The sequence below is a fragment of the Folsomia candida genome, unplaced genomic scaffold (assembly GCF_002217175.1).
Source record: "Folsomia candida strain VU population unplaced genomic scaffold, ASM221717v1 Fcan01_Sc006, whole genome shotgun sequence".
NCBI lineage: Eukaryota > Metazoa > Arthropoda > Collembola > Entomobryomorpha > Isotomidae > Folsomia > Folsomia candida.
In genome coordinates, this window is record NW_019091198.1 from 9,811,292 (window position 1) to 9,829,176 (window position 17,885).

The 17,885-nt window shown below is 38.5% G+C and overlaps 2 protein-coding genes and 2 long non-coding RNA genes across 10 annotated transcripts; 2 read left to right on the forward strand and 2 right to left on the reverse strand.

The window, feature by feature from the left end:
- Positions 1 to 334: 334 nt before the first annotated feature.
- Positions 335 to 1,346, reverse strand: LOC118436006. Its single transcript, XR_004835118.1, has 2 exons — positions 1,245 to 1,346; positions 335 to 1,139 (listed from the first exon to the last, which is right to left on the reverse strand). It is a non-coding gene; the product is annotated as an uncharacterized LOC118436006 (long non-coding RNA).
- LOC118436005 lies at positions 1,285 to 4,057 on the forward strand. 3 transcript variants are annotated; one of them, XR_004835116.1, is made up of 3 exons: positions 1,861 to 2,267; positions 3,723 to 3,759; positions 3,855 to 4,057. It is a non-coding gene; the product is annotated as an uncharacterized LOC118436005 (long non-coding RNA). The 3 variants fall into 3 exon arrangements; XR_004835117.1 differs by lacking the exons at positions 1,861 to 2,267; positions 3,855 to 4,057 and adding an exon at positions 1,285 to 1,485 and having other exon boundaries at positions 3,723 to 3,842; XR_004835115.1 differs by lacking the exon at positions 3,855 to 4,057 and having other exon boundaries at positions 3,723 to 3,842.
- A 1,242-nt stretch (positions 4,058 to 5,299) lies between these two features.
- On the reverse strand, positions 5,300 to 17,473 carry LOC110851308 (mucin-5AC). 5 transcript variants are annotated; one of them, XM_022099033.2, is made up of 17 exons: positions 17,161 to 17,473; positions 16,720 to 16,858; positions 16,328 to 16,488; positions 14,616 to 14,760; positions 14,372 to 14,537; positions 14,142 to 14,298; positions 13,938 to 14,062; positions 13,760 to 13,877; positions 13,588 to 13,675; positions 13,388 to 13,513; positions 12,111 to 12,209; positions 9,285 to 9,367; positions 9,137 to 9,173; positions 8,937 to 8,987; positions 8,799 to 8,825; positions 7,313 to 7,564; positions 5,300 to 7,211 (listed from the first exon to the last, which is right to left on the reverse strand). In XM_022099033.2, exons 1-17 carry the CDS (start codon positions 17,215 to 17,217, stop codon positions 6,454 to 6,456), a joined length of 2,589 nt encoding a protein of 862 aa, XP_021954725.1. In that variant the 5' UTR covers positions 17,218 to 17,473; the 3' UTR covers positions 5,300 to 6,453. The 5 variants fall into 5 exon arrangements, with proteins under 5 accessions (XP_021954725.1, XP_021954724.1, XP_021954727.1 ...); XM_022099032.2 differs by having other exon boundaries at positions 14,142 to 14,301; positions 17,161 to 17,472; XM_022099035.2 differs by lacking the exon at positions 12,111 to 12,209 and having other exon boundaries at positions 14,142 to 14,301; positions 17,161 to 17,471.
- Positions 10,470 to 12,033, forward strand: LOC118436004. The gene is made up of 7 exons (XM_035852710.1): positions 10,470 to 10,596; positions 10,666 to 10,852; positions 10,920 to 11,120; positions 11,188 to 11,349; positions 11,414 to 11,566; positions 11,627 to 11,747; positions 11,813 to 12,033. The coding sequence occupies exons 1-7, from the start codon at positions 10,473 to 10,475 to the stop codon at positions 11,942 to 11,944; spliced, it is 1,080 nt and encodes a 359-aa protein (XP_035708603.1). The 5' UTR covers positions 10,470 to 10,472; the 3' UTR covers positions 11,945 to 12,033.
- Positions 17,474 to 17,885: the final 412 nt, after the last annotated feature.

Sequence of the window (17,885 nt, forward strand, 5' to 3'; positions counted from 1 at the left end):
ATGCACATTACACAACATTTCACTCCATCATTCGTTCGTTCTCACCTTTATTACATAGGAGCAAAATGTATGTATGAATATGTATAGTTCGTCGGCTATGAATGGCACTCCTCTCTTTCAAAAGGTAAAAATAATACCTAAATTAAGTGTGTGAACATTCGCTCGAGTCTGAATTGTGTGCAGTTCACAAATATTCTGTGGATGTAGACAAATGATGAGCAAATGGAGGTGCACCTGATTTACAAACAATAGACGCAACAATTGTACCATTCAAGTCTCTCATTACAAAAATACGTAATGCGAAATTAGCATGATAATGCATATACAGCCAGTCAGTCAGTCAGTAATTCGAACTTTTATTGCTTATGTAAAAGTACGCGTGTATTTACAACACACCTCTGTTCTTTCCTATTATTACTGGCTGCCTGTATTGTATGAATGAGCCCTCTGATGATCGTGGCCTGCTTATCTCGCACCTTATCCATGCAATCGGACCATTTATGTATATTGGTGCTCTAATCCTAAGTGCATTGTTATCATGGGGAACAACATCATCGATGATCGGGAATATAATACATCATTCAATATTGTTACGTTACATACTTGGCAATAATGAAAAAGAGCTACTACACAATTCCACTCGTGTATTCAACACAACTGCAGACTTGTTTTTATTGAGAAATTCTAATCAAAAGCCATATCTCTCTCTTTACGATATGATTTTCTACTAATTTTGTCCGATGACTAACGCAAAGTAATGTGTAGCATTTTCAATGCCATCATAAACACCTTCAAATCTTGTTTAGTTTCTGCAGACACTCGACTGCATTTGGTTGAACTTAATGAGACACAAGACTTCCCTGTCCGTGTGCATGTATAAATAAATAAATAAATAAAATACAACAAAATCACCACTATTTACTACCGTGGGTAAACTTTGTCATTAGTGATAACATCTTCGTTTGAGTGGTTTAGAAGAAAACAAATATTAGAATTATTATATCCTAATTGTTGTGATATTATTTATTGCCTGCATATTCCAAGAAACTCATTCGATGCGTAATGTGTCCATCATCTCGTCCGTCACGCACACACTGTTCGTGTTCTCATCCCATCCCATCTTCTGAATGTCCCTCAAGCTGCATTAATTTTACGGAAGTTATTTGTAAATTCGTGATCAATATTGTTTAGAGGATAACACCAGAAATAATGAACAAAAGAGGCACGAATATCACCCAACCTACCTCTTAATAATAATAACAGAGAGGGAAAAATTAATCAATAAAGTTTATCTATTTATTATTCCAGTGCAGCAGGGATGCATACAAATTGGAGATGAATTCAATGCAATACGACTGATGAGGGACATCGTTGTTTGTTTAATTACGTGAAAAATGACACCTATCCTACAATTCTGCTTCTTACTAGATGCTGAACTTGAAGCATAAATGTCGAGATGAATATTTGCCACCTTCTAAAATATAAGTAAGTATGAGGTAATTTTTAAGCAGTACTTATGAGTAATGAAATCAGAAATATATATAAAATAGCGATGATATCATGGATATACATAATATATGCATGCATGTATACACCAAATACAGTGGTTGGTGATTTCAGCAGGCAATAACGTGATCTCTTCTCTTCTAATGCACAGCGTAAACATCCCCGCAGGTCACGTCACACACCAAATTTCAAATGATCATTATTGGGAAATGAATTATTCAAAATATTGTAATTGTACATACGATCCGCAGAGATATAAGTGAGTTGAACTGGTTTACATAAAAGATTGATTTGCAGCAGCAGCGGCAGTGCAAACTAAAAGTGCAACTTATTGGCATGATAATAGGTAAGTACCATTGGGCACCTATTTAATGCATCAAACCGTGATTATGACGGCGATGATAATAATGATGATGGTTTCTCGCACAATAAATAATGGTGTCTGCCACTCTACCAGTCACGGTGGTCAAGAACAATTCAAACACGACGAGAAATTTGGTGTAAATCGCGACAATAATATCAATTGTTGATTTGATACGTCATCACGACGAGTGAGATGAACACTTTAAGAGACGGACAATAGTTCTTGAAGCCCCTTCACCTTGACATGACTCGCTCCACGACAAACAGACAACAAACTTTTACGTCAGTGGTTTGGTTAGCTGAGCATTATTTACCTACGTTGAGAACAAATGACAATGAACTTCCTACTGACATTCATTTTCAATTTACCTCGGAATTGGTTGTCGATGATTAAATAAGTAAGTAAAACGCAAACAATGGTTTTATACTATTTTTTTGCGGTCGTCGCTTTTATCTACATATTTTTTTTCTTTCTTTCATTATTATAAAGAATCGTTTTTTTTTTGCTGTAAAATCTTGTAATGTAATCTTGGTCGTGACACGATCCATTATTTTATACGCAGAATACTTCCATCATCAGCAGAAATATATGTGAATGAATGAATGATCTGTATCGTGTCGGTATTAAAGTTGGGCTGTGGTGGTGACGTTGTCGGTGCGCCACAATTTGACCCATTTTGCTAGAATAAGCGTGTTGTCAATTTAGGATCACAGAGAAGAATTATGTCATCTGGCACAGACACAAAGCGTTAATTAGATGATTACATTTTACCTGAATTCACACATTTGCTATGCTGCCACTAATATAATAAGTACGTGCATAAGTAACTTCTCTCTCTAATTACACTAAAACTTGGGCATGTATTCCACAAATGTTGGTTGGATGGAGGTGGGTGGGACAAAGTATTATTAAGTATTTCATTAGAGAGTTGGAGATTCCTTGTACTCTGACTGTAGACTGTACTGTGGACTCTAGATGATGACGTCATCAGCTTTTTGTACTAATTCTACAGTCTACAGTAGACAAATTGAAACACGGGCTCAATTTGTACTACTGTGGAAAAATCAAGGGTTGGCAACTAGGATATCTCTAGAACGCCTCAATGTAATCAGACGCCGTTTTCGCCATTTTGCTTCTAATTTTTGACCCTAGGTCGAGTTCGAAGATGGGCTCCCTGTGGTCAAGGTCAAGGTCACCCTGGCGTGAAGTAAACGCAAAATTGTACCTTAATTTTCATATGCGGTATCATTTTAAAGGAAATTTCACCAAGAATTTATAGTCGTCAATACTTTTGACCTACGACCAACCAATGACCGAAAGGACGAGGTCAAAGGTCGCAATTTAAGTGTCGACTGTTTTAGACGTGTATTAAGGCGAGAATTTAAGAAATCTGCATAGCTTTAACGTATGAAGACCCCGTGACCATGTTCACGAGGTCAAAGGTCAAAAATGTTAATATTTTATTTCAACCGTTGCAGACGTAGTTCACTTTGAAGCGAGGAGTTCAGAAATTACTATCATTTCGGCTTATATCAGCCTGGTGACCGTTTTAATCGAGGTCAAGGGTAAAAAATTTCGACTTTTTGGTTTGATCGTTTTAAACGCACATGTTGGAGGGATTCTCATTTTGTATATCATGAGTTGATTTGTCTCAATTTTTGACTCATCTATTTCGCGGAGTTTTACAATACAATTTTTTCAGAGTACAAAATAATGAAATTCTCCAGGTCTTTTGATTTTTGTACTAATTTTTGTATTGTACTGTAGTCACAGTACAGTACAAGTAAAAGTACAAAAAATCTCCAACTCTCTATTATACACACGCTGTACTTACTCCCAATTTCTGTTTCAGGTTTCCAGTCCAGCCGCACTTTTACTCTTTTTTTCAGGTTAGTGACTTAATAAGTAAATGAACTTTTAATTAAGAGTGATGAGTTCGCATTAATTTACAAAATAAATAATCCCGTAACGCATTTTCAAAAAGATCATGTCCTTTCATCCCATAAAGTGTCACGAACTCGCGAAGAAAACAAAAATTCGTACATATATATGTCGCAGCCTTTTTAAATCAGTTTCCGGTTCTGTGAGAGTTCATTAAATTTTTGTAACGAAATAATAATAATTCGCGTCTGAATTATCATCGAGGTAATTATTTCGTGATGATATGAATGCCTACATGACTTTCCATGTCGCATATTATTACGTTTTGCATTGATTCTTTGAACACGGATTTCAATCTCATGATGCTGATTATGCTGATGGGATGACAGCTCTCGTCGTCGTCGCACTAGATGTGAGTTTACATGCATGTATGCATTTTAAGGGGGGAGGAAGTCAAAAAACAGGATGCACAATGGGAAGGGAAGGAACTGCACAAAACATGATTAGTTCTTTATTCAGAATGAAATATAATAGTGTAACCGTTCATATTGATGAGATTCTCAATGAATTATCAAGTGACATAAATCTCATGGGTTTTACGTAAACTTCCCACACGAAGGTGGACGACACCGTTACATTCTGACATGGGACGGCCGATCACGACTCCTCACGACACGATGTACGTCCTCGTCGTCGTCTCATAAACACGATATGTATTTACTTTTAGACATCTCATCGTTTATCCGACATACAGTTTTTGTCACAAGTTTATTAAAAAACCCATTTCAAAAGTCGGTCCAAAAAAGGTTTTGTCGACAACAACCAACCAACCCACAAACTGACTAAACTACAAAACTGAAAAATGGAGTGGGAACCATAGAGTGCAAAATATTAATCAAAATGTACAATGTTTTTTAGACGATGAGAGTAAAGTGGACAACAAGAGTACAGTTACGTGTTACAGTAATTCTTTTGCAGGTCGGTCGGTCCATCATCCGTCTCTCTCATCTCGAAAAAATGAATATTAGCATCTTTCATGAAATGAAAGCAACAAATGGATCATAATTTTTCGGGCGTAGTCTGCTACGAGGAGGGAAATGCTAAAACGTTGGCAAACAAAAGAACACAAAAAATATAGAAATCAGGACTAACGCAGCGTTAGTAACGCTGTTGTGAAATAAAAATGCAAAAGTTAGCTCTCTATCTACTGGTAAATAATAAGTCCTGTTATTGTATCCATAATTTTGATGTATGTACATATGTAAAAGTGATTGCGATCCAATCTTGATGCACATGCACGCACATAATTGAGCCCTCCCACGCATTTTCACATGCATTTTTAGACAGTTTTCTAGCTATCCGAATCAACTTTAGTGCATGCATAATAAATGTTTTTTATACGCTTCATTTTAGTACATTAACCTTCATCACGACAGGGTTCAAAGTGGAATGGATACAGAGACAAATATGGCATGATGAGTTTCAGATAAGGCTAACAAAACGACGACGACGAACTATTCTTCTACATGCCACGCAATATCAAATCCATTTTAGTTTGCATATTTTATTGTATTTATTTATTTTAAAACCGAGTAACAATCAATACAATTCAACTACAACTGAGTCATAAGCTGCGCACTAATGAAAACTACTGGATGATGTTTCAGTATCACACATTTTGTTTAATTCCGAACGAGAAAGACGATGAATGAATGAATGAATACATGTCTTGCCTTCTTCTTCTTTTGCTGGAGTTGAAAAATGCTGAGCTAAAGTACACACAATCTTGAAGAAAACACTTTAAAATGAACGCAGCCCTTAATTAAATCTCTTGTCAAAGTGAATTTACAAAGCTTTTACTTGATAATTAAAGCAATTTTAACATAATTTCGAAAACTCACAACTTTTTCTAATCAGCTTAACACACACTTTTTTGTCTCTTTGCTTTTGCTGTCGTGCACTGTTTCAATTAATTGGTGGATGACTGCGAGAGCTTTAATAGGCGTACATACAGACATACATACATAAGTCAACGATGTGTAGTAATCAATGCTCTGCAAGCTCATTATTAAATTGTGCTAATAATTAAATGTTCAACAGTACATGTGGCAATGAATTGTTCGAGGTGTTGAATATATGTTGTGTTATAATGATAATGTTAGTTAGCCATTGTTTTCTACTGCAGATAATTAACAGTTAATACTAAATTGATTGAAATGATAAGTTATTGTTGTTAATTTGTCATCACTGATCTCTCCTCGTCGTCGTTACTATTTATTATTACACAAATGTTTTTTTTATGAAGGTTACACAAATCGTTTATAGTTCACGTAATAGTAATTAGTCCCTTTCGATTTTAGTCCCACACCGAAAAATACTTGAAACAAAAACACACACCACTTTCTTGATGAGAGGTTAATTACTTTTAGTTAGTTGCAAAGTATTCTTCGCTTGTGATTTGCGAGAGCTTTTTGTGCATTTTGAAATATATGTACTATGCAGTTGAGAGTCCCCACAAGCATTATATGTTGCCAATATTGTTAGTAGTATATTAGTGGTAGCAGTATTATATTTTTCGTGTAAGTGTTTTTTTATCAGAGATTTTATGAACAAAGCATGAATTGACTTGTTGAAGGCAGCTGCAATATTATTTAAATGACTAATTTCTCCCGACCCGTCCGTCCATGTCGATATATCCTCCTCTACTTTTCATTGTCCTTTGACTTTCCCCAAAATTTGAAATCAAACTTATGCTTTGATTTTCCACCTGAAGATGCAGGAGATGCCGTGGTCCCGGCTGCTGGGGTGACTGACGTGGTCGATGTAGTCATCGGCGTCGCGGTGGTGGTTGAGGGGCCGATCGACTTGTACATCTCGGCTGGTTCGGGAGCATCCAACACTTTATAAGACGGGAGTTTACTACCCGTTGCTTGTTTCGGATTCGTGGATGAGGTTTGAGGTAAGGAATCGGAAATTTGGGATGATCCAACGCCCGGTCGTTTAGCCGTGGCGGAGGAGGACACGGGAGCTGGTGGGACGAAACCTGTAGGAGGGACGGGAGGTGGTGAGGTCATGGGGGCCTCGAGGACACGGATCGATCCTCTTGGTGCAGCCACCGGGGGAGTGGACGTGGGGGGAGAGGTCACTCTGGAAACGTAAGGTTTCTGCACGGCTGCTGCTGCAGGTTGCGGAGTTAACTTTGGGGTCGGGTCAAACATGAATTGAGGGTCTTCCAAGCATTGCAGTGTCGAGCCTGGGATTGGTTTGCGAGCATTGTCCACCTGAGGCTGGGGTTTGGCTGGGGCAGGCCGGATGGAGGACGTAGTCGTGGTCGTGGTCGTCGGGGGTTTGTTATTATTTGCATTGTCGTCAGGTTTCCGGTTATCAAGGACAGTTTTATTGGTGCCGCTACCATTCAGATTGTAAGGGGTTGATTTCACTGGGGGCTTCCTGTCTCCTCCTGAGGGGAATAAGTGGAACAATATTGGAATGTTATAACTAAAGCCTATAAAATCATGCAGCATGCTCCCGTCTACGTAATTGCGTATCTCCAACCAATACCTGCTAATACTGATTGAGTCTGATGAGGGGGTTTGTCGGGCAACTTAGTCCCACTACTCACAGGTCTCTGCATTGGGGGTGGTTGGCTGGGCTTTGTGCCAGATTGTGCGGATTTGGGTTTCTGTGCGGGGGGAGCAGATCTCGGAGAGAAGGAGGACATTGAGGGAGACGACGTTTTGGAACCTGCCGAAGATGGAAATCCAGACCCTGGACCACTTCGACTCGAGTCGACCCCTTGGAGTCGTGCATCACCTAACAAATCCATATAGGAAACTAATAAATAATATGCTGCTTAAAACAACTCTTGAAAAAACGACACCAATTCATACTTAGGACATAAAATCACACATTATTAGTAGTACAAAATTACACACATAAAATTCAAACACTGAATAAATATCAGCTCCCACCGTACCTCCCGGAACTCATTTTCACACATATCTTTCCAGTACAATAAGTTCGTATACGAGTGCAAAACGCAGTGCAATACAACAGATCCTCTCTTAAACATACATTGGTGAGAAAATTTTCCGAACACGATGTATTCAAACAAGTAGATGGAATTCAACTCACTCAAAGGATTCATCCAAGGCATGTAATAATAAGTATTATATAAATATCTAATAGAGACAAGTATGATAAGTAAATAATGCTACGCAAGTAACACTGGCAATAAATTAAGTGGGTAGGTGCGACATCGTGTCGTCAGTAATAGGAATGCTTTCTCCAATCACTGGAGAAAGTGTAATCCTGGAGAAAGCTCCGGGAAATGCGTTGTTTTTTGCGTTACACACACAGAGCACAAGACATGAGCATTAAACATACAATATTAATTACTTACTAGAAGTACACACTGTAATTTATACAGATTTGTGCCGCTATACTGAACGAAACGCCATGCGCAAAATTCATAATCATAATAAAAACGATAACGAAAAAACAGAGTAAAAAACAACGAGGATAACAACAATAAGAGGAGGATACAAGAGAGGTGGTGGAGACTGCTGCTCGAAATGTCATTCTGATCAAGAACTTTCTGGGTTTAACGATTAGGTACATACAAATAAATGAGGTGATCGTACGACAGCATGCAAAGTATTCATTTGATCTCAAGACACTTTTTAAGTGCAATTTATTATCACACTATACGAAAAGCAGTACAATGACAACCGCACTCATCTAACTGTACAGTACATAATAATCTGATGAGATGATGAGTCTCAATGTATTACAAGCATAAGATAACAAAACGCTGATGAGATGTAGGTATCAACGATCGACTGAGTGAGTAAGAACAGTTTAATAATAATAATGATAATAATAATAATAATTAATAATCAACTTCCGCACACACGCAACCACCAACAATCAGTAGCAGGAGAGTGGTACTAATAATAATTAGCTTTGGTTTTACAGATCTTGCTTGACCATCGATCGATACTCGAGGGGGTCTGATGTGACAGTTGCGGAGAAGGAAATTAATTACCTGCTCTGAATCTGGGACTGGGAGGCGCTACAATGGACAACAGAAAATTGTTTTAGGAATTTAATTTAAGGAATTGAAGCGAAATGATTTAATTTTTTGTGGGTCAGAAAGTATTTTTTTTAGAAATTTAGTGCATACCGTCCCGAATGTTTTGAGTAACGGTAAAACTTTTGGTGGTATCAAGTGGAACTGAAAATCAAAGGTCAATGACTTTTCACTTTTCTGACGCTTTCACTTTTCTTTCTTTCTTTTTCTTTCCGACTACTTTTCTCACTAAGTTTGGCTTTTTTTTATATTGTCAATTAAATATAGACAATTATTGGTTAAACTGAACTAACCTGTCCAATTGACCGGATCTGGGCTTCTTAAGATCACCTTTATATATACATAAATGGTTGGATATCGTTTCACAACTGACAGTTTGGATGATGATGCGTATTTGACCACCATACATGTGACCTTTCAATGGATGATATCATGGCATACCTGCTCGGGAGACTTGACCCTAGTTGGCTCCGGGGGCGATTTTATAATAGGCTCAGAAAATCCAAAAGAAGGATCTGCCGAACCTGACAATTTCCAAATAAAGCAAAATATTAACTTAATCAAGCTCCGAGTCCGTCTGAGGAAATAAAACGCCAAAAAAGTGGTTTTCTCATTGTTCGCAGGGTCCGTTTTAATTCAAAAAAGTATCATCAAGAAAGACAACATCTCAAATGTTAAGTAAATATTAAAGTTATTTATTAGAGACAGAAAAGTGTGCTGAAAAAAGAGCACATTTAAGAAAATCGATAATGATTTATTAAGGATATTAGTGACAGACTCTGCGAACATAAAACCGGACTGTGGCTACCAACTCAAACAGAAAAGATCCCTTAACAATATAAAAACTCTGCATCACAGGCACATTCAGGAGAACAAAGCGTAAAAAAATCAGAGGCAGCATTTATTTTATAATACTTATGACCCATCCAACCTATCATCATATCGATCGGTGCAATTTTTTAGATAAAAGGTATGCAAAAATGGGAAGGAGTCAACCAAAAATAGAATAAAACGATAGTAGTACAAATCGTTCTTGGTGTGTTCATTGTGTATCAAAAACTACAACTTTTAACTACGACAACTAAAGCCATTCAAGCACAACAACAACAAGATCTACTGTTTTACTCTAATGATATATATAGTTTTTTAGTCTAGAGTTATTATGATTATTAATGATATAGAATAATAAATATGTACTACAAAGTAGTCCTTGGATTCCTCACTTTGATTAAATCACACTGTAAACCAAGAAGTCTTATTACCAGCAACACCTTTAACTGTGCATTTGAGAGAAATGCATTTCGAGTACAACCGCAATTTGTGGGACAAGGACTTTTCAAAGTTGAGGGGGAGTGAATTCACTACCTAAGTAAATAGTACGAACTTCGTACTACCTGCATTGAGTCAAGGAGCAGCGACGGAGAGAAGAGTTCCTGCAGTCGTCTCTCTGACCTGGCCGTTGCATTAGAAATGCATTTCTCTCCTTTTTCTCACTGCATTTAAAAAAGTATTAAAATAAATTTAGCAGCACAGTTCTCTTGGTTTATCTCACAAGGAGAAAGAGATCATCATTAATTAGCACACAACAGCAGCTCCTTTTTTTCTCAAATAAATTATTCGATTCAGGGGATGGTCACTGTCGCCATGAACACATTGTCAATCGACGATGTCCCAGAGGGGAACCTTGTTTTTTGCGTGGAAATGGATGGGAGAACAATCTCTCAGAAAAGTAAAGACGAGCTACAAACGATTGGTAAGAACTAGTAGGGGGGTTAAATTAATCTATATAATTTGGTTAGGGTATTTTTTCTCTATTTTTTAGCTGCCGGGGTCCAAATACGCCGTGTGCTGGGGCTCAAGGTTCGGGATCGTAAGGAGAGGGTAAGGTCAATAATTGTTGGTGAGTCGGGGCAAAAGAACCCGGTAGAGTGGGCGGACAGCGCCATTGCCAACATTTCCGACCGTCCAGAATCCACCATCACTACCACAGCTAAATGTTGTTCTGTCGGGTAAGGTTTTTTTAATTTGAAAAATGTCTATAATTCATTAGTTATAACTATTTTTCGCCTGTTTTAGGGATGACTTCAAGGCGGATTGGACAGCGAAGGCGGAGATGGGGGAGATTATTGATTTTGAAGTTTATGGGGACTCACCACTCATGGGTGAAAATTTAAAAGAGTACTCTCGTCGCCTACTTAAGGCCCCTGGAACGAAAAAGTCGAAACTGACCTTGACCTTCCTCAACAATCACAAGGCCTCGCTTAATTCCCGATTTTTGTAAGAGTTTTATTGTTTGTAAAGGTATTAATTTGGCAAAATGCATGGTTATGTTTGTTTTTATCAGAGTTAAAACTCAAGGTGTGATCGATGAGGTGGAGGATGAGACACCTCCATCCTCTCAGGTCAAGATCAAGGTTGACAAGAAGAAGAAAGTGTCAAAGACGGATGGAGCATTAAAATGCAAATTGTGTCCATTCACCACAGACAGGAAATATGACTTTGACCGGTAACACTCATATTTTCTCATTTTCTGAAAATATTTAACCCCCCCCCCTCCCTTTACATTACAGCCACAAGCTGACCCACTCCAAGAAGAAGCCGTTTACCTGCAAGAACTGCAGTAGGGGATTTAGCCAGAAATCAAACCGCGATCGTCATCAACGGAAGTGTGTTGGGGCTGGAGCTGGCGTCAAGAGCTCCATTATGGAGTTACTTAATAAGAGGTAATACCGACGAAATGTATTTTAAAATGGTATTTAAATGTGACTTTTGTTGTGTTTTAGAGCTGAAGCTCTAAATATCCCCGTTCCAGAGCTGAAGGGTGTCAACTTCACCCCCACCCAAAGGTATAAACTCGAAAAGGAGAAGGTGGCGGTGCTGGAGAAGGAGAATTCCAAATTAAGGGTATTTGCTTGGTTTATTTATGTTTTAAAAAAGCTAAATTTAATTCTGAATATTTGGTTTTGTAGACTGAAATTTTGAGACTGAAGAATGAGAACAAGGCTCTCAAGGGAATTACAGAGCCCCCAGAAAAGAAAGACAAATCGCGGTGGTCAGAATCAGAGGAGGAGGAAATGGACATTGAAGAATCAGTGTCTTAATTAAATTTATAATTCATTCATAGTTATTTAGTCGTGTTTTGTAGTCAAACTGTTCGGGTGCTAATAAAATAAAAGCAATTTTAAACATGCATTCCAACAACAATAAAAATCACCGTAAAGAAAGTAAGCATACTTCACACCCGAAAATATAAGGAATACCAATCACCATTAAATTGAAGCGTTTTCACCAATTTGGAATTGACATCCATTGACCGGTGACCCTTATCACTACTAGCTTTAGGGCGAGGACTAGTAGCTAAAGTTGCTGCGTGAGTTCAATATAATGATAATAAGCGTCAAAGTTAACACAATTAATTTCTACCAGTCTATTCATATATCTTATCGTAACACTCTGAGTCTACATTCAGAGCATCTCTATAGAAGACTGGGACTCGTTACTTGTCATCATCTACATGTTCGAATCAACCATCAACCAACCAACCAGAGTAGCGAATATATTAATTAATCATTCAATCAACCCCGTCTCCATTACGATTTTACTAATTGTTTGTTAGTGACTTTTTATACGGGAGGACGACACCCTAAAAAGTACGTAAAATACGAATATATACCCCACCACTAACCACTACGTATGTACATAAATACTTTTTGGTGCTAACACCCTCTCAATAAATTACTCTTTTTAAACTAATCAAAATACAGACCTACGCACGTATTTGATAAGGACGACCGGAGAAAGGTAAATGAAATGAAATAAAGGCACTGCGCAGAGCCATGAATGAATTGAAATAAGTAAGAAAAATCTGCTGCATGGAAAAGTAAGAAATGTTTAATAATTAAATACGAAAGCGGGCGGGGATGGTGGCTTCGAAAAAACTGTTTTGTTTTTCATAAAAATAAAAAACTGGAGAGACAATTAATGTATTGATTGTTAATAATCTCGCCAAACAGCGGTATTAATTATGTATAAGGATTTTGTTATTTACGAACGAGCAATGAAATGAAATGAAAGAAAGTGATCATGGCCATGGCGTCGCTATGTAGTAAACCCCAGACAGATAGAGCTTTAGCTTAAGTATAGCTGCAGTATTGCATATGATCTGCACTGGGTGGGAGCCATACACAAGAAATAATGGAAAGAATTAGATATAAGGCGCATTCCGAATAATAATGAAAATTATTTTCCTGGCTTAATTTCGGACTCTAGTTTTGAAAATGGATTCGTACAGAAAATATAACAATTAAGTAAGTAGTGTAGCCGTGTAGATAAAGTTTAAGCAGCGAGGAGTGTCTCATACTTTCAAGTAATAACCAATCAACAACGCAAGTAACCACCTCAACCAGGAGGGGAGCATCATATATTCAGTCAGTCAGTAGGTTATCATCATTCGATAAGTATAGATAATAATCGTATTCATGGCATATAGTTTAATGGTAAGTAAGGTGAGAGAAAGAGAAATTGAGAAATTGAGGTGATCTCACTTGGACGTGGATGTCGCGTCGCAGGTTTATTCAGATCCAAAATCTCCCTTTCTTTAGAAAGAACGGAATGATGCGTTGCCATTTTACGAGGCGAGCGTCCGCCTGGACCAGCAGATTGCGAACGAGCTGCAGTGAAAAGAAAAATCAACTTTAGTACAACAAAAAATGGGATAAATTAGCATGTACTATAAAATAATAACCTTTCCCTCGTGATGCTCTGCTAGAAGCGGTCGAGGGTGGGCCGTCATATTTCTTTTTGGCTCCTTGGACGGCTTCAGAGTCCTTCATCTTTAACGGGTAAAAGTCATTCGTATCATATTTATTAAAGACAGAGTGAGAAAATGGAAAATATAAATTGTTGAAATAACCCACCTTAAAATCACTAATAGGATGTTTCGGAGTCGCAGTGTTTGGCCGTGATAAAGACCGCTTGGGCATGCTCTTGTTTCGAACATTCTCTTTCTCCTTATCCTCCTTGGAGATGGATTTCCTACACAAATTCATACTTTGCATAAAACGACACAATTCCTCTGGAGAAAGTAGGACTCACTTTGTCGTCGTTGTTATCAGAGCAAGAGCTGCCAACGAGGGTTGTTTTGACACTTGGTCCCAAACATGCTGGTGATACGCGTCCGATGAGTGCTGTGGTACAAATTCTGTACCCCATCCACGGAACTGTGAAGAGGAATTTTATTAGTGAAAAGTGTATTAATGGAGAAAGTTATTATTATTATTGTCACTATTCAACACTAACTCTGTAATCCCCAGCTTTCTTGCGTAACTCGATGACCTCCTTGTACCAAGGATTCGGCGTGTCCTGATCACCCTTCTTCTTAAAGAACTTCCCATCCACGTACTCGTACTGAGAAAAGGGGCGAAACTGCTTCTTATACTCTGACTTGTACTCCTTCCTGCTATAAATTAGACCCCAAATTAATAATTTATTTTAAAAAATTGATTCCCATAATTTAAAAATATACACACGTTTTAATTCCAACTGCGTCCGCTTGCAAAGTTGTGGGGGCTTCATAGCTGTGCGACATTTCCCGATATCCTCCTTTATTTTCAGTCCATTCCAAGGAGAAGTCGGGGCCTTTGAATGTATCCATATTATGAATATTTGGCTCTATTCCGCCTACTGCTGCAGTGTCTGGGTTAATTAATGTTCACATTTTTTTTTACTACAATTTATAACCATTTCTACTCCGAAAAATGGTGCGATTATTACCAGCATTATTATTCTGGAGCGCTATATTGTGAGTGAGATGGTGTGTCTGAGGAATTGTGGCCGAGTCGAAATTATTGGTGGCACGGAATGTGCCCATAGACACCGACTTCTTCGGCCCACTCTCCTCGGAAGGCAATTGAGTTTCCTTAAGGCAAAGAGAAAACTTTAGGTATTCGCATATATATACACAGCCGTTACGTAAAGAGAAAGTGTGTCCGATTATATCACATTCTATACTAAGTGCAAATATTTGTTTAATAACTGTTGCAACCATAATGCCACTACTGCAACTGGATGTTGTTACCTCTTCTGTATCCATTTGCATGTGTAACCTCTGAGCAAGCCAGCCAAAGCAGTCTAATAATTTAGATAGGTATGTATGACGAGCTAGTTCCGTGTGAATGCGGTTCAGACTTCAGTCTCAGAAAAATTGGAAAGTTATTACACTCGTTTCCAGTAAACTGTTCTCTATTTTCGTGAATATAATCCAAATTTACTCCCGTTATTCACCAAAGTTCCTTCTTTATTACTGAGGAATCTCTCCTCCTGACCAAACATTCGAATTACTCTTTATGCTCCACTTTCGCTGATGATGCAAAGCTTGTTCTACTCTCTCTGGGAAGGAAAAGTTTGAAGGACATTTGCAACCGGAGAGGAGGAGAAGTTGTTGGTTTGCAGACCAGAGATCCCGATCGAACCGAAATAACCGAGATTGCAAAATGTTTATTTTATAGAGTAAAATCTGCCAAAATGTACGTATGAAGAATGGAAGGAACTCGTAAACTTCTCATTTGTAAATTATTTAGATAAACTGTTACTCTTTCAACCAACTTTCCTCACAGTGGACCACTCACTCTCCTCGCTTCTTTATGACTTGAAGCACGCTTGTGTATCTATGCGGATTAAGAATGAAAGCCTTTCTCTCTCAAAATTAGTATTATTTAGCAGCCAGTGAAGAAAAAAAGAGTTACAAATTTCTGAGTAATAAATAGCTCGATGTGCTTTCTACAAGGATTTTTAGCTCAATAAATGTAGCGTTTGGTGTGACGGAAGGAAGCTGATTGTAATGACTCTTGAAGTGTAACAAGGAGATGATGATGGTGAATAAATGTATATATGGAGATGGCAGATATTATGCGGTGCAGGTGTTGTTGTGGGATGTTTCCCCGAGACCATCCATCTCGACTAGAGAATTATAGTGCCATGTAGTGCTACTTACTTACTAACACACCTACTCAATGTGGACAGGTGCATTGGAAGCGATACAATACGCACGCACAACAATGCACTACTTTTGCACAGTATCTTTGTTACCACTACTCCTATTACTTGGGAGAAGATTAGATTTTGGGCTATGTATAGATTGGTCCATTTTAAATAAGAAAATCGTCTCCATCTAAAATACATGGTCTTATCTTTCAATGTGTCTCAATCATGAGTTTGAGAAGGGTATGAATTCGACTGCATTATGTTTAACCAGTGCTTAATTAGTTCACCACTTCAATTGCACTTGAATGCATAAATGCATACGAAAGTAGTCTATGGTTTACTACTCATAAATAGTACATGCAGTGGTTTGCAATGCAATACCAGGAGCAATAAGTAGGCATTGGTTTTTGTGAATATTTATGCAGTATGTCCATCGCCATAGGATAGTGTGATATACAGTATCATGACAATGTATTTAATATGTAGGGAACAATGGGACTTACAAATTTGGAATGTCCCCTGGTCTGTTGAGCGTGATTCTGTGACCGATGCGTCTCAGTCGTAGTCGCCGAGGAAGGTTTCAACCACCACTCGTTCACCCCCGCATTATTGACGTTCGTAATGTTTACTCGTTTCCCCCCTCGCCGTTCCTCTCCCCCCTGACCTGAAATACGTAGGCATACAAAGTTTTAGGTATATTTTCCAGTTTACCAAGTCAAATTCATAGGTTTTTGTGGGATTGCATAATAAAGTTGGAGAAAAGCGTGGGTGGTCGTGTCAAAATCGGGGTATAATTTTGTGATCAACTTTGACATGCTAACTTGAGTTATGAGATTATTCGAGGGCCACTCTTAATTAGTAAGAATAACGAGTATATAAAGGGTATTGAACATACCACCGGACCAGAAGGGAAGCGTTTTGGAAGATTGTGCAGGCTGTTTCACAACAGCGTGACTTATTCCAGTACAATTACCCTTAGAACCCACATCACTTGAAGTGTGCCACTGGAACGTGCTTCGGTACTCTGTATGCAACTAAATAGACAAATGAAACCTCAAATAAAGTGACAGAACATTTATCCGCAAAATCAGTCTCTTCACCATCCTCCTCTCTTAACTAATTGACACTGACCAGAGTTGAAAAGAATGGGAGGACAAAAGTACAAGGAGAGGCATATGTACTTATTCGTTAAGGTGAGTCTACTTGCAAAGGTGAGAGAAAGAAAGCCGAGAGTGAAAGCTGGTCAGGTGACACATGCATGAAAAGAAGGAGTTGTCTCTCCAATCTGTGTCAACAGAAGGAAACCAGACGGTAGAAAAAAGATGGAATCTCAAACCTTTTCCACTGGCAGGGATGGACAAGCGCGACACAAACTCCAAAAAGAACTGATCATCAGTATTGCTATTAGTTTATATTTTTAGACAGAAGCCACCCAGACGACAGAAGGAAGGCAGGCTGCAGATTTGTTTCAGATTGTCCGTTCACCACTCTGTGACACTTTTCTCTAACTTATTAGGATTGAAAACAGGCCCGGAAATGGGAGAGAGAAAGAACAAGGCATGAAACGAACAAGTCTGTTGGTTTAATATAGTGAAAGCAGGAAAGAATCAGGCTTTCGACCCAACAACTGGATTCGTCATCTTCTTCTCTCTCACTTAACTTCGTCTTCCTCCACATCCACCAGACCAAACTCACGCCGACTCAGACCCCCCAAACTTCCACGGAGGGTTTGCATACATACAGAAATGGCTTTCTCCATCGCGAAACACACCACTTTGCAGTTCATCCAGAGCAGTAGTGGTCGCATCGCATGCCCAATTGCCCACCACCACCAGCAGCTCTCTCCCACTTTCTCCCCTATGAATGTGCCACACACATGCACAAACCACATCACACCACACCAACCAACCCTTCTTCTACTTGGTCCTCCTGTTTTCCTTACCCTTGTTGTTGGAGGACCCAATCTTTTCTAACTAAATAACTTTCCATTCCATCCAACACTTGAGCAGCCAGGCCTTCCTTCCGTTTTTTCTTTCATACTCCGCTATTTAGCCACACCTA

Bases quoted from the DNA above. Each gene is read 5' to 3' on its own strand.
- LOC118436004 (XM_035852710.1), top strand. From the start codon at position 10,473: ATGGTCACTGTCGCCATGAACACATTGTCAATCGACGATGTCCCAGAG. The intron at 11,121-11,187 runs GTAAGAGTTTTA...TGTTTTTATCAG, and splicing joins TCGCTTAATTCCCGATTTTT to AGTTAAAACTCAAGGTGTGA. The intron at 11,748-11,812 runs GTATTTGCTTGG...TTGGTTTTGTAG, and splicing joins AGGAGAATTCCAAATTAAGG to ACTGAAATTTTGAGACTGAA.
- LOC110851308 (XM_022099032.2), bottom strand. From the start codon at position 17,217: ATGATCAGTTCTTTTTGGAGTTTGTGTCGCGCTTGTCCATCCCTGCCA. The intron at 14,538-14,615 runs GTAATAATCGCA...TAATTAACCCAG, and splicing joins GCTCCAGAATAATAATGCTG to ACACTGCAGCAGTAGGCGGA. The intron at 8,826-8,936 runs GTATGCACTAAA...TGTCCATTGTAG, and splicing joins TACTCAAAACATTCGGGACG to CGCCTCCCAGTCCCAGATTC.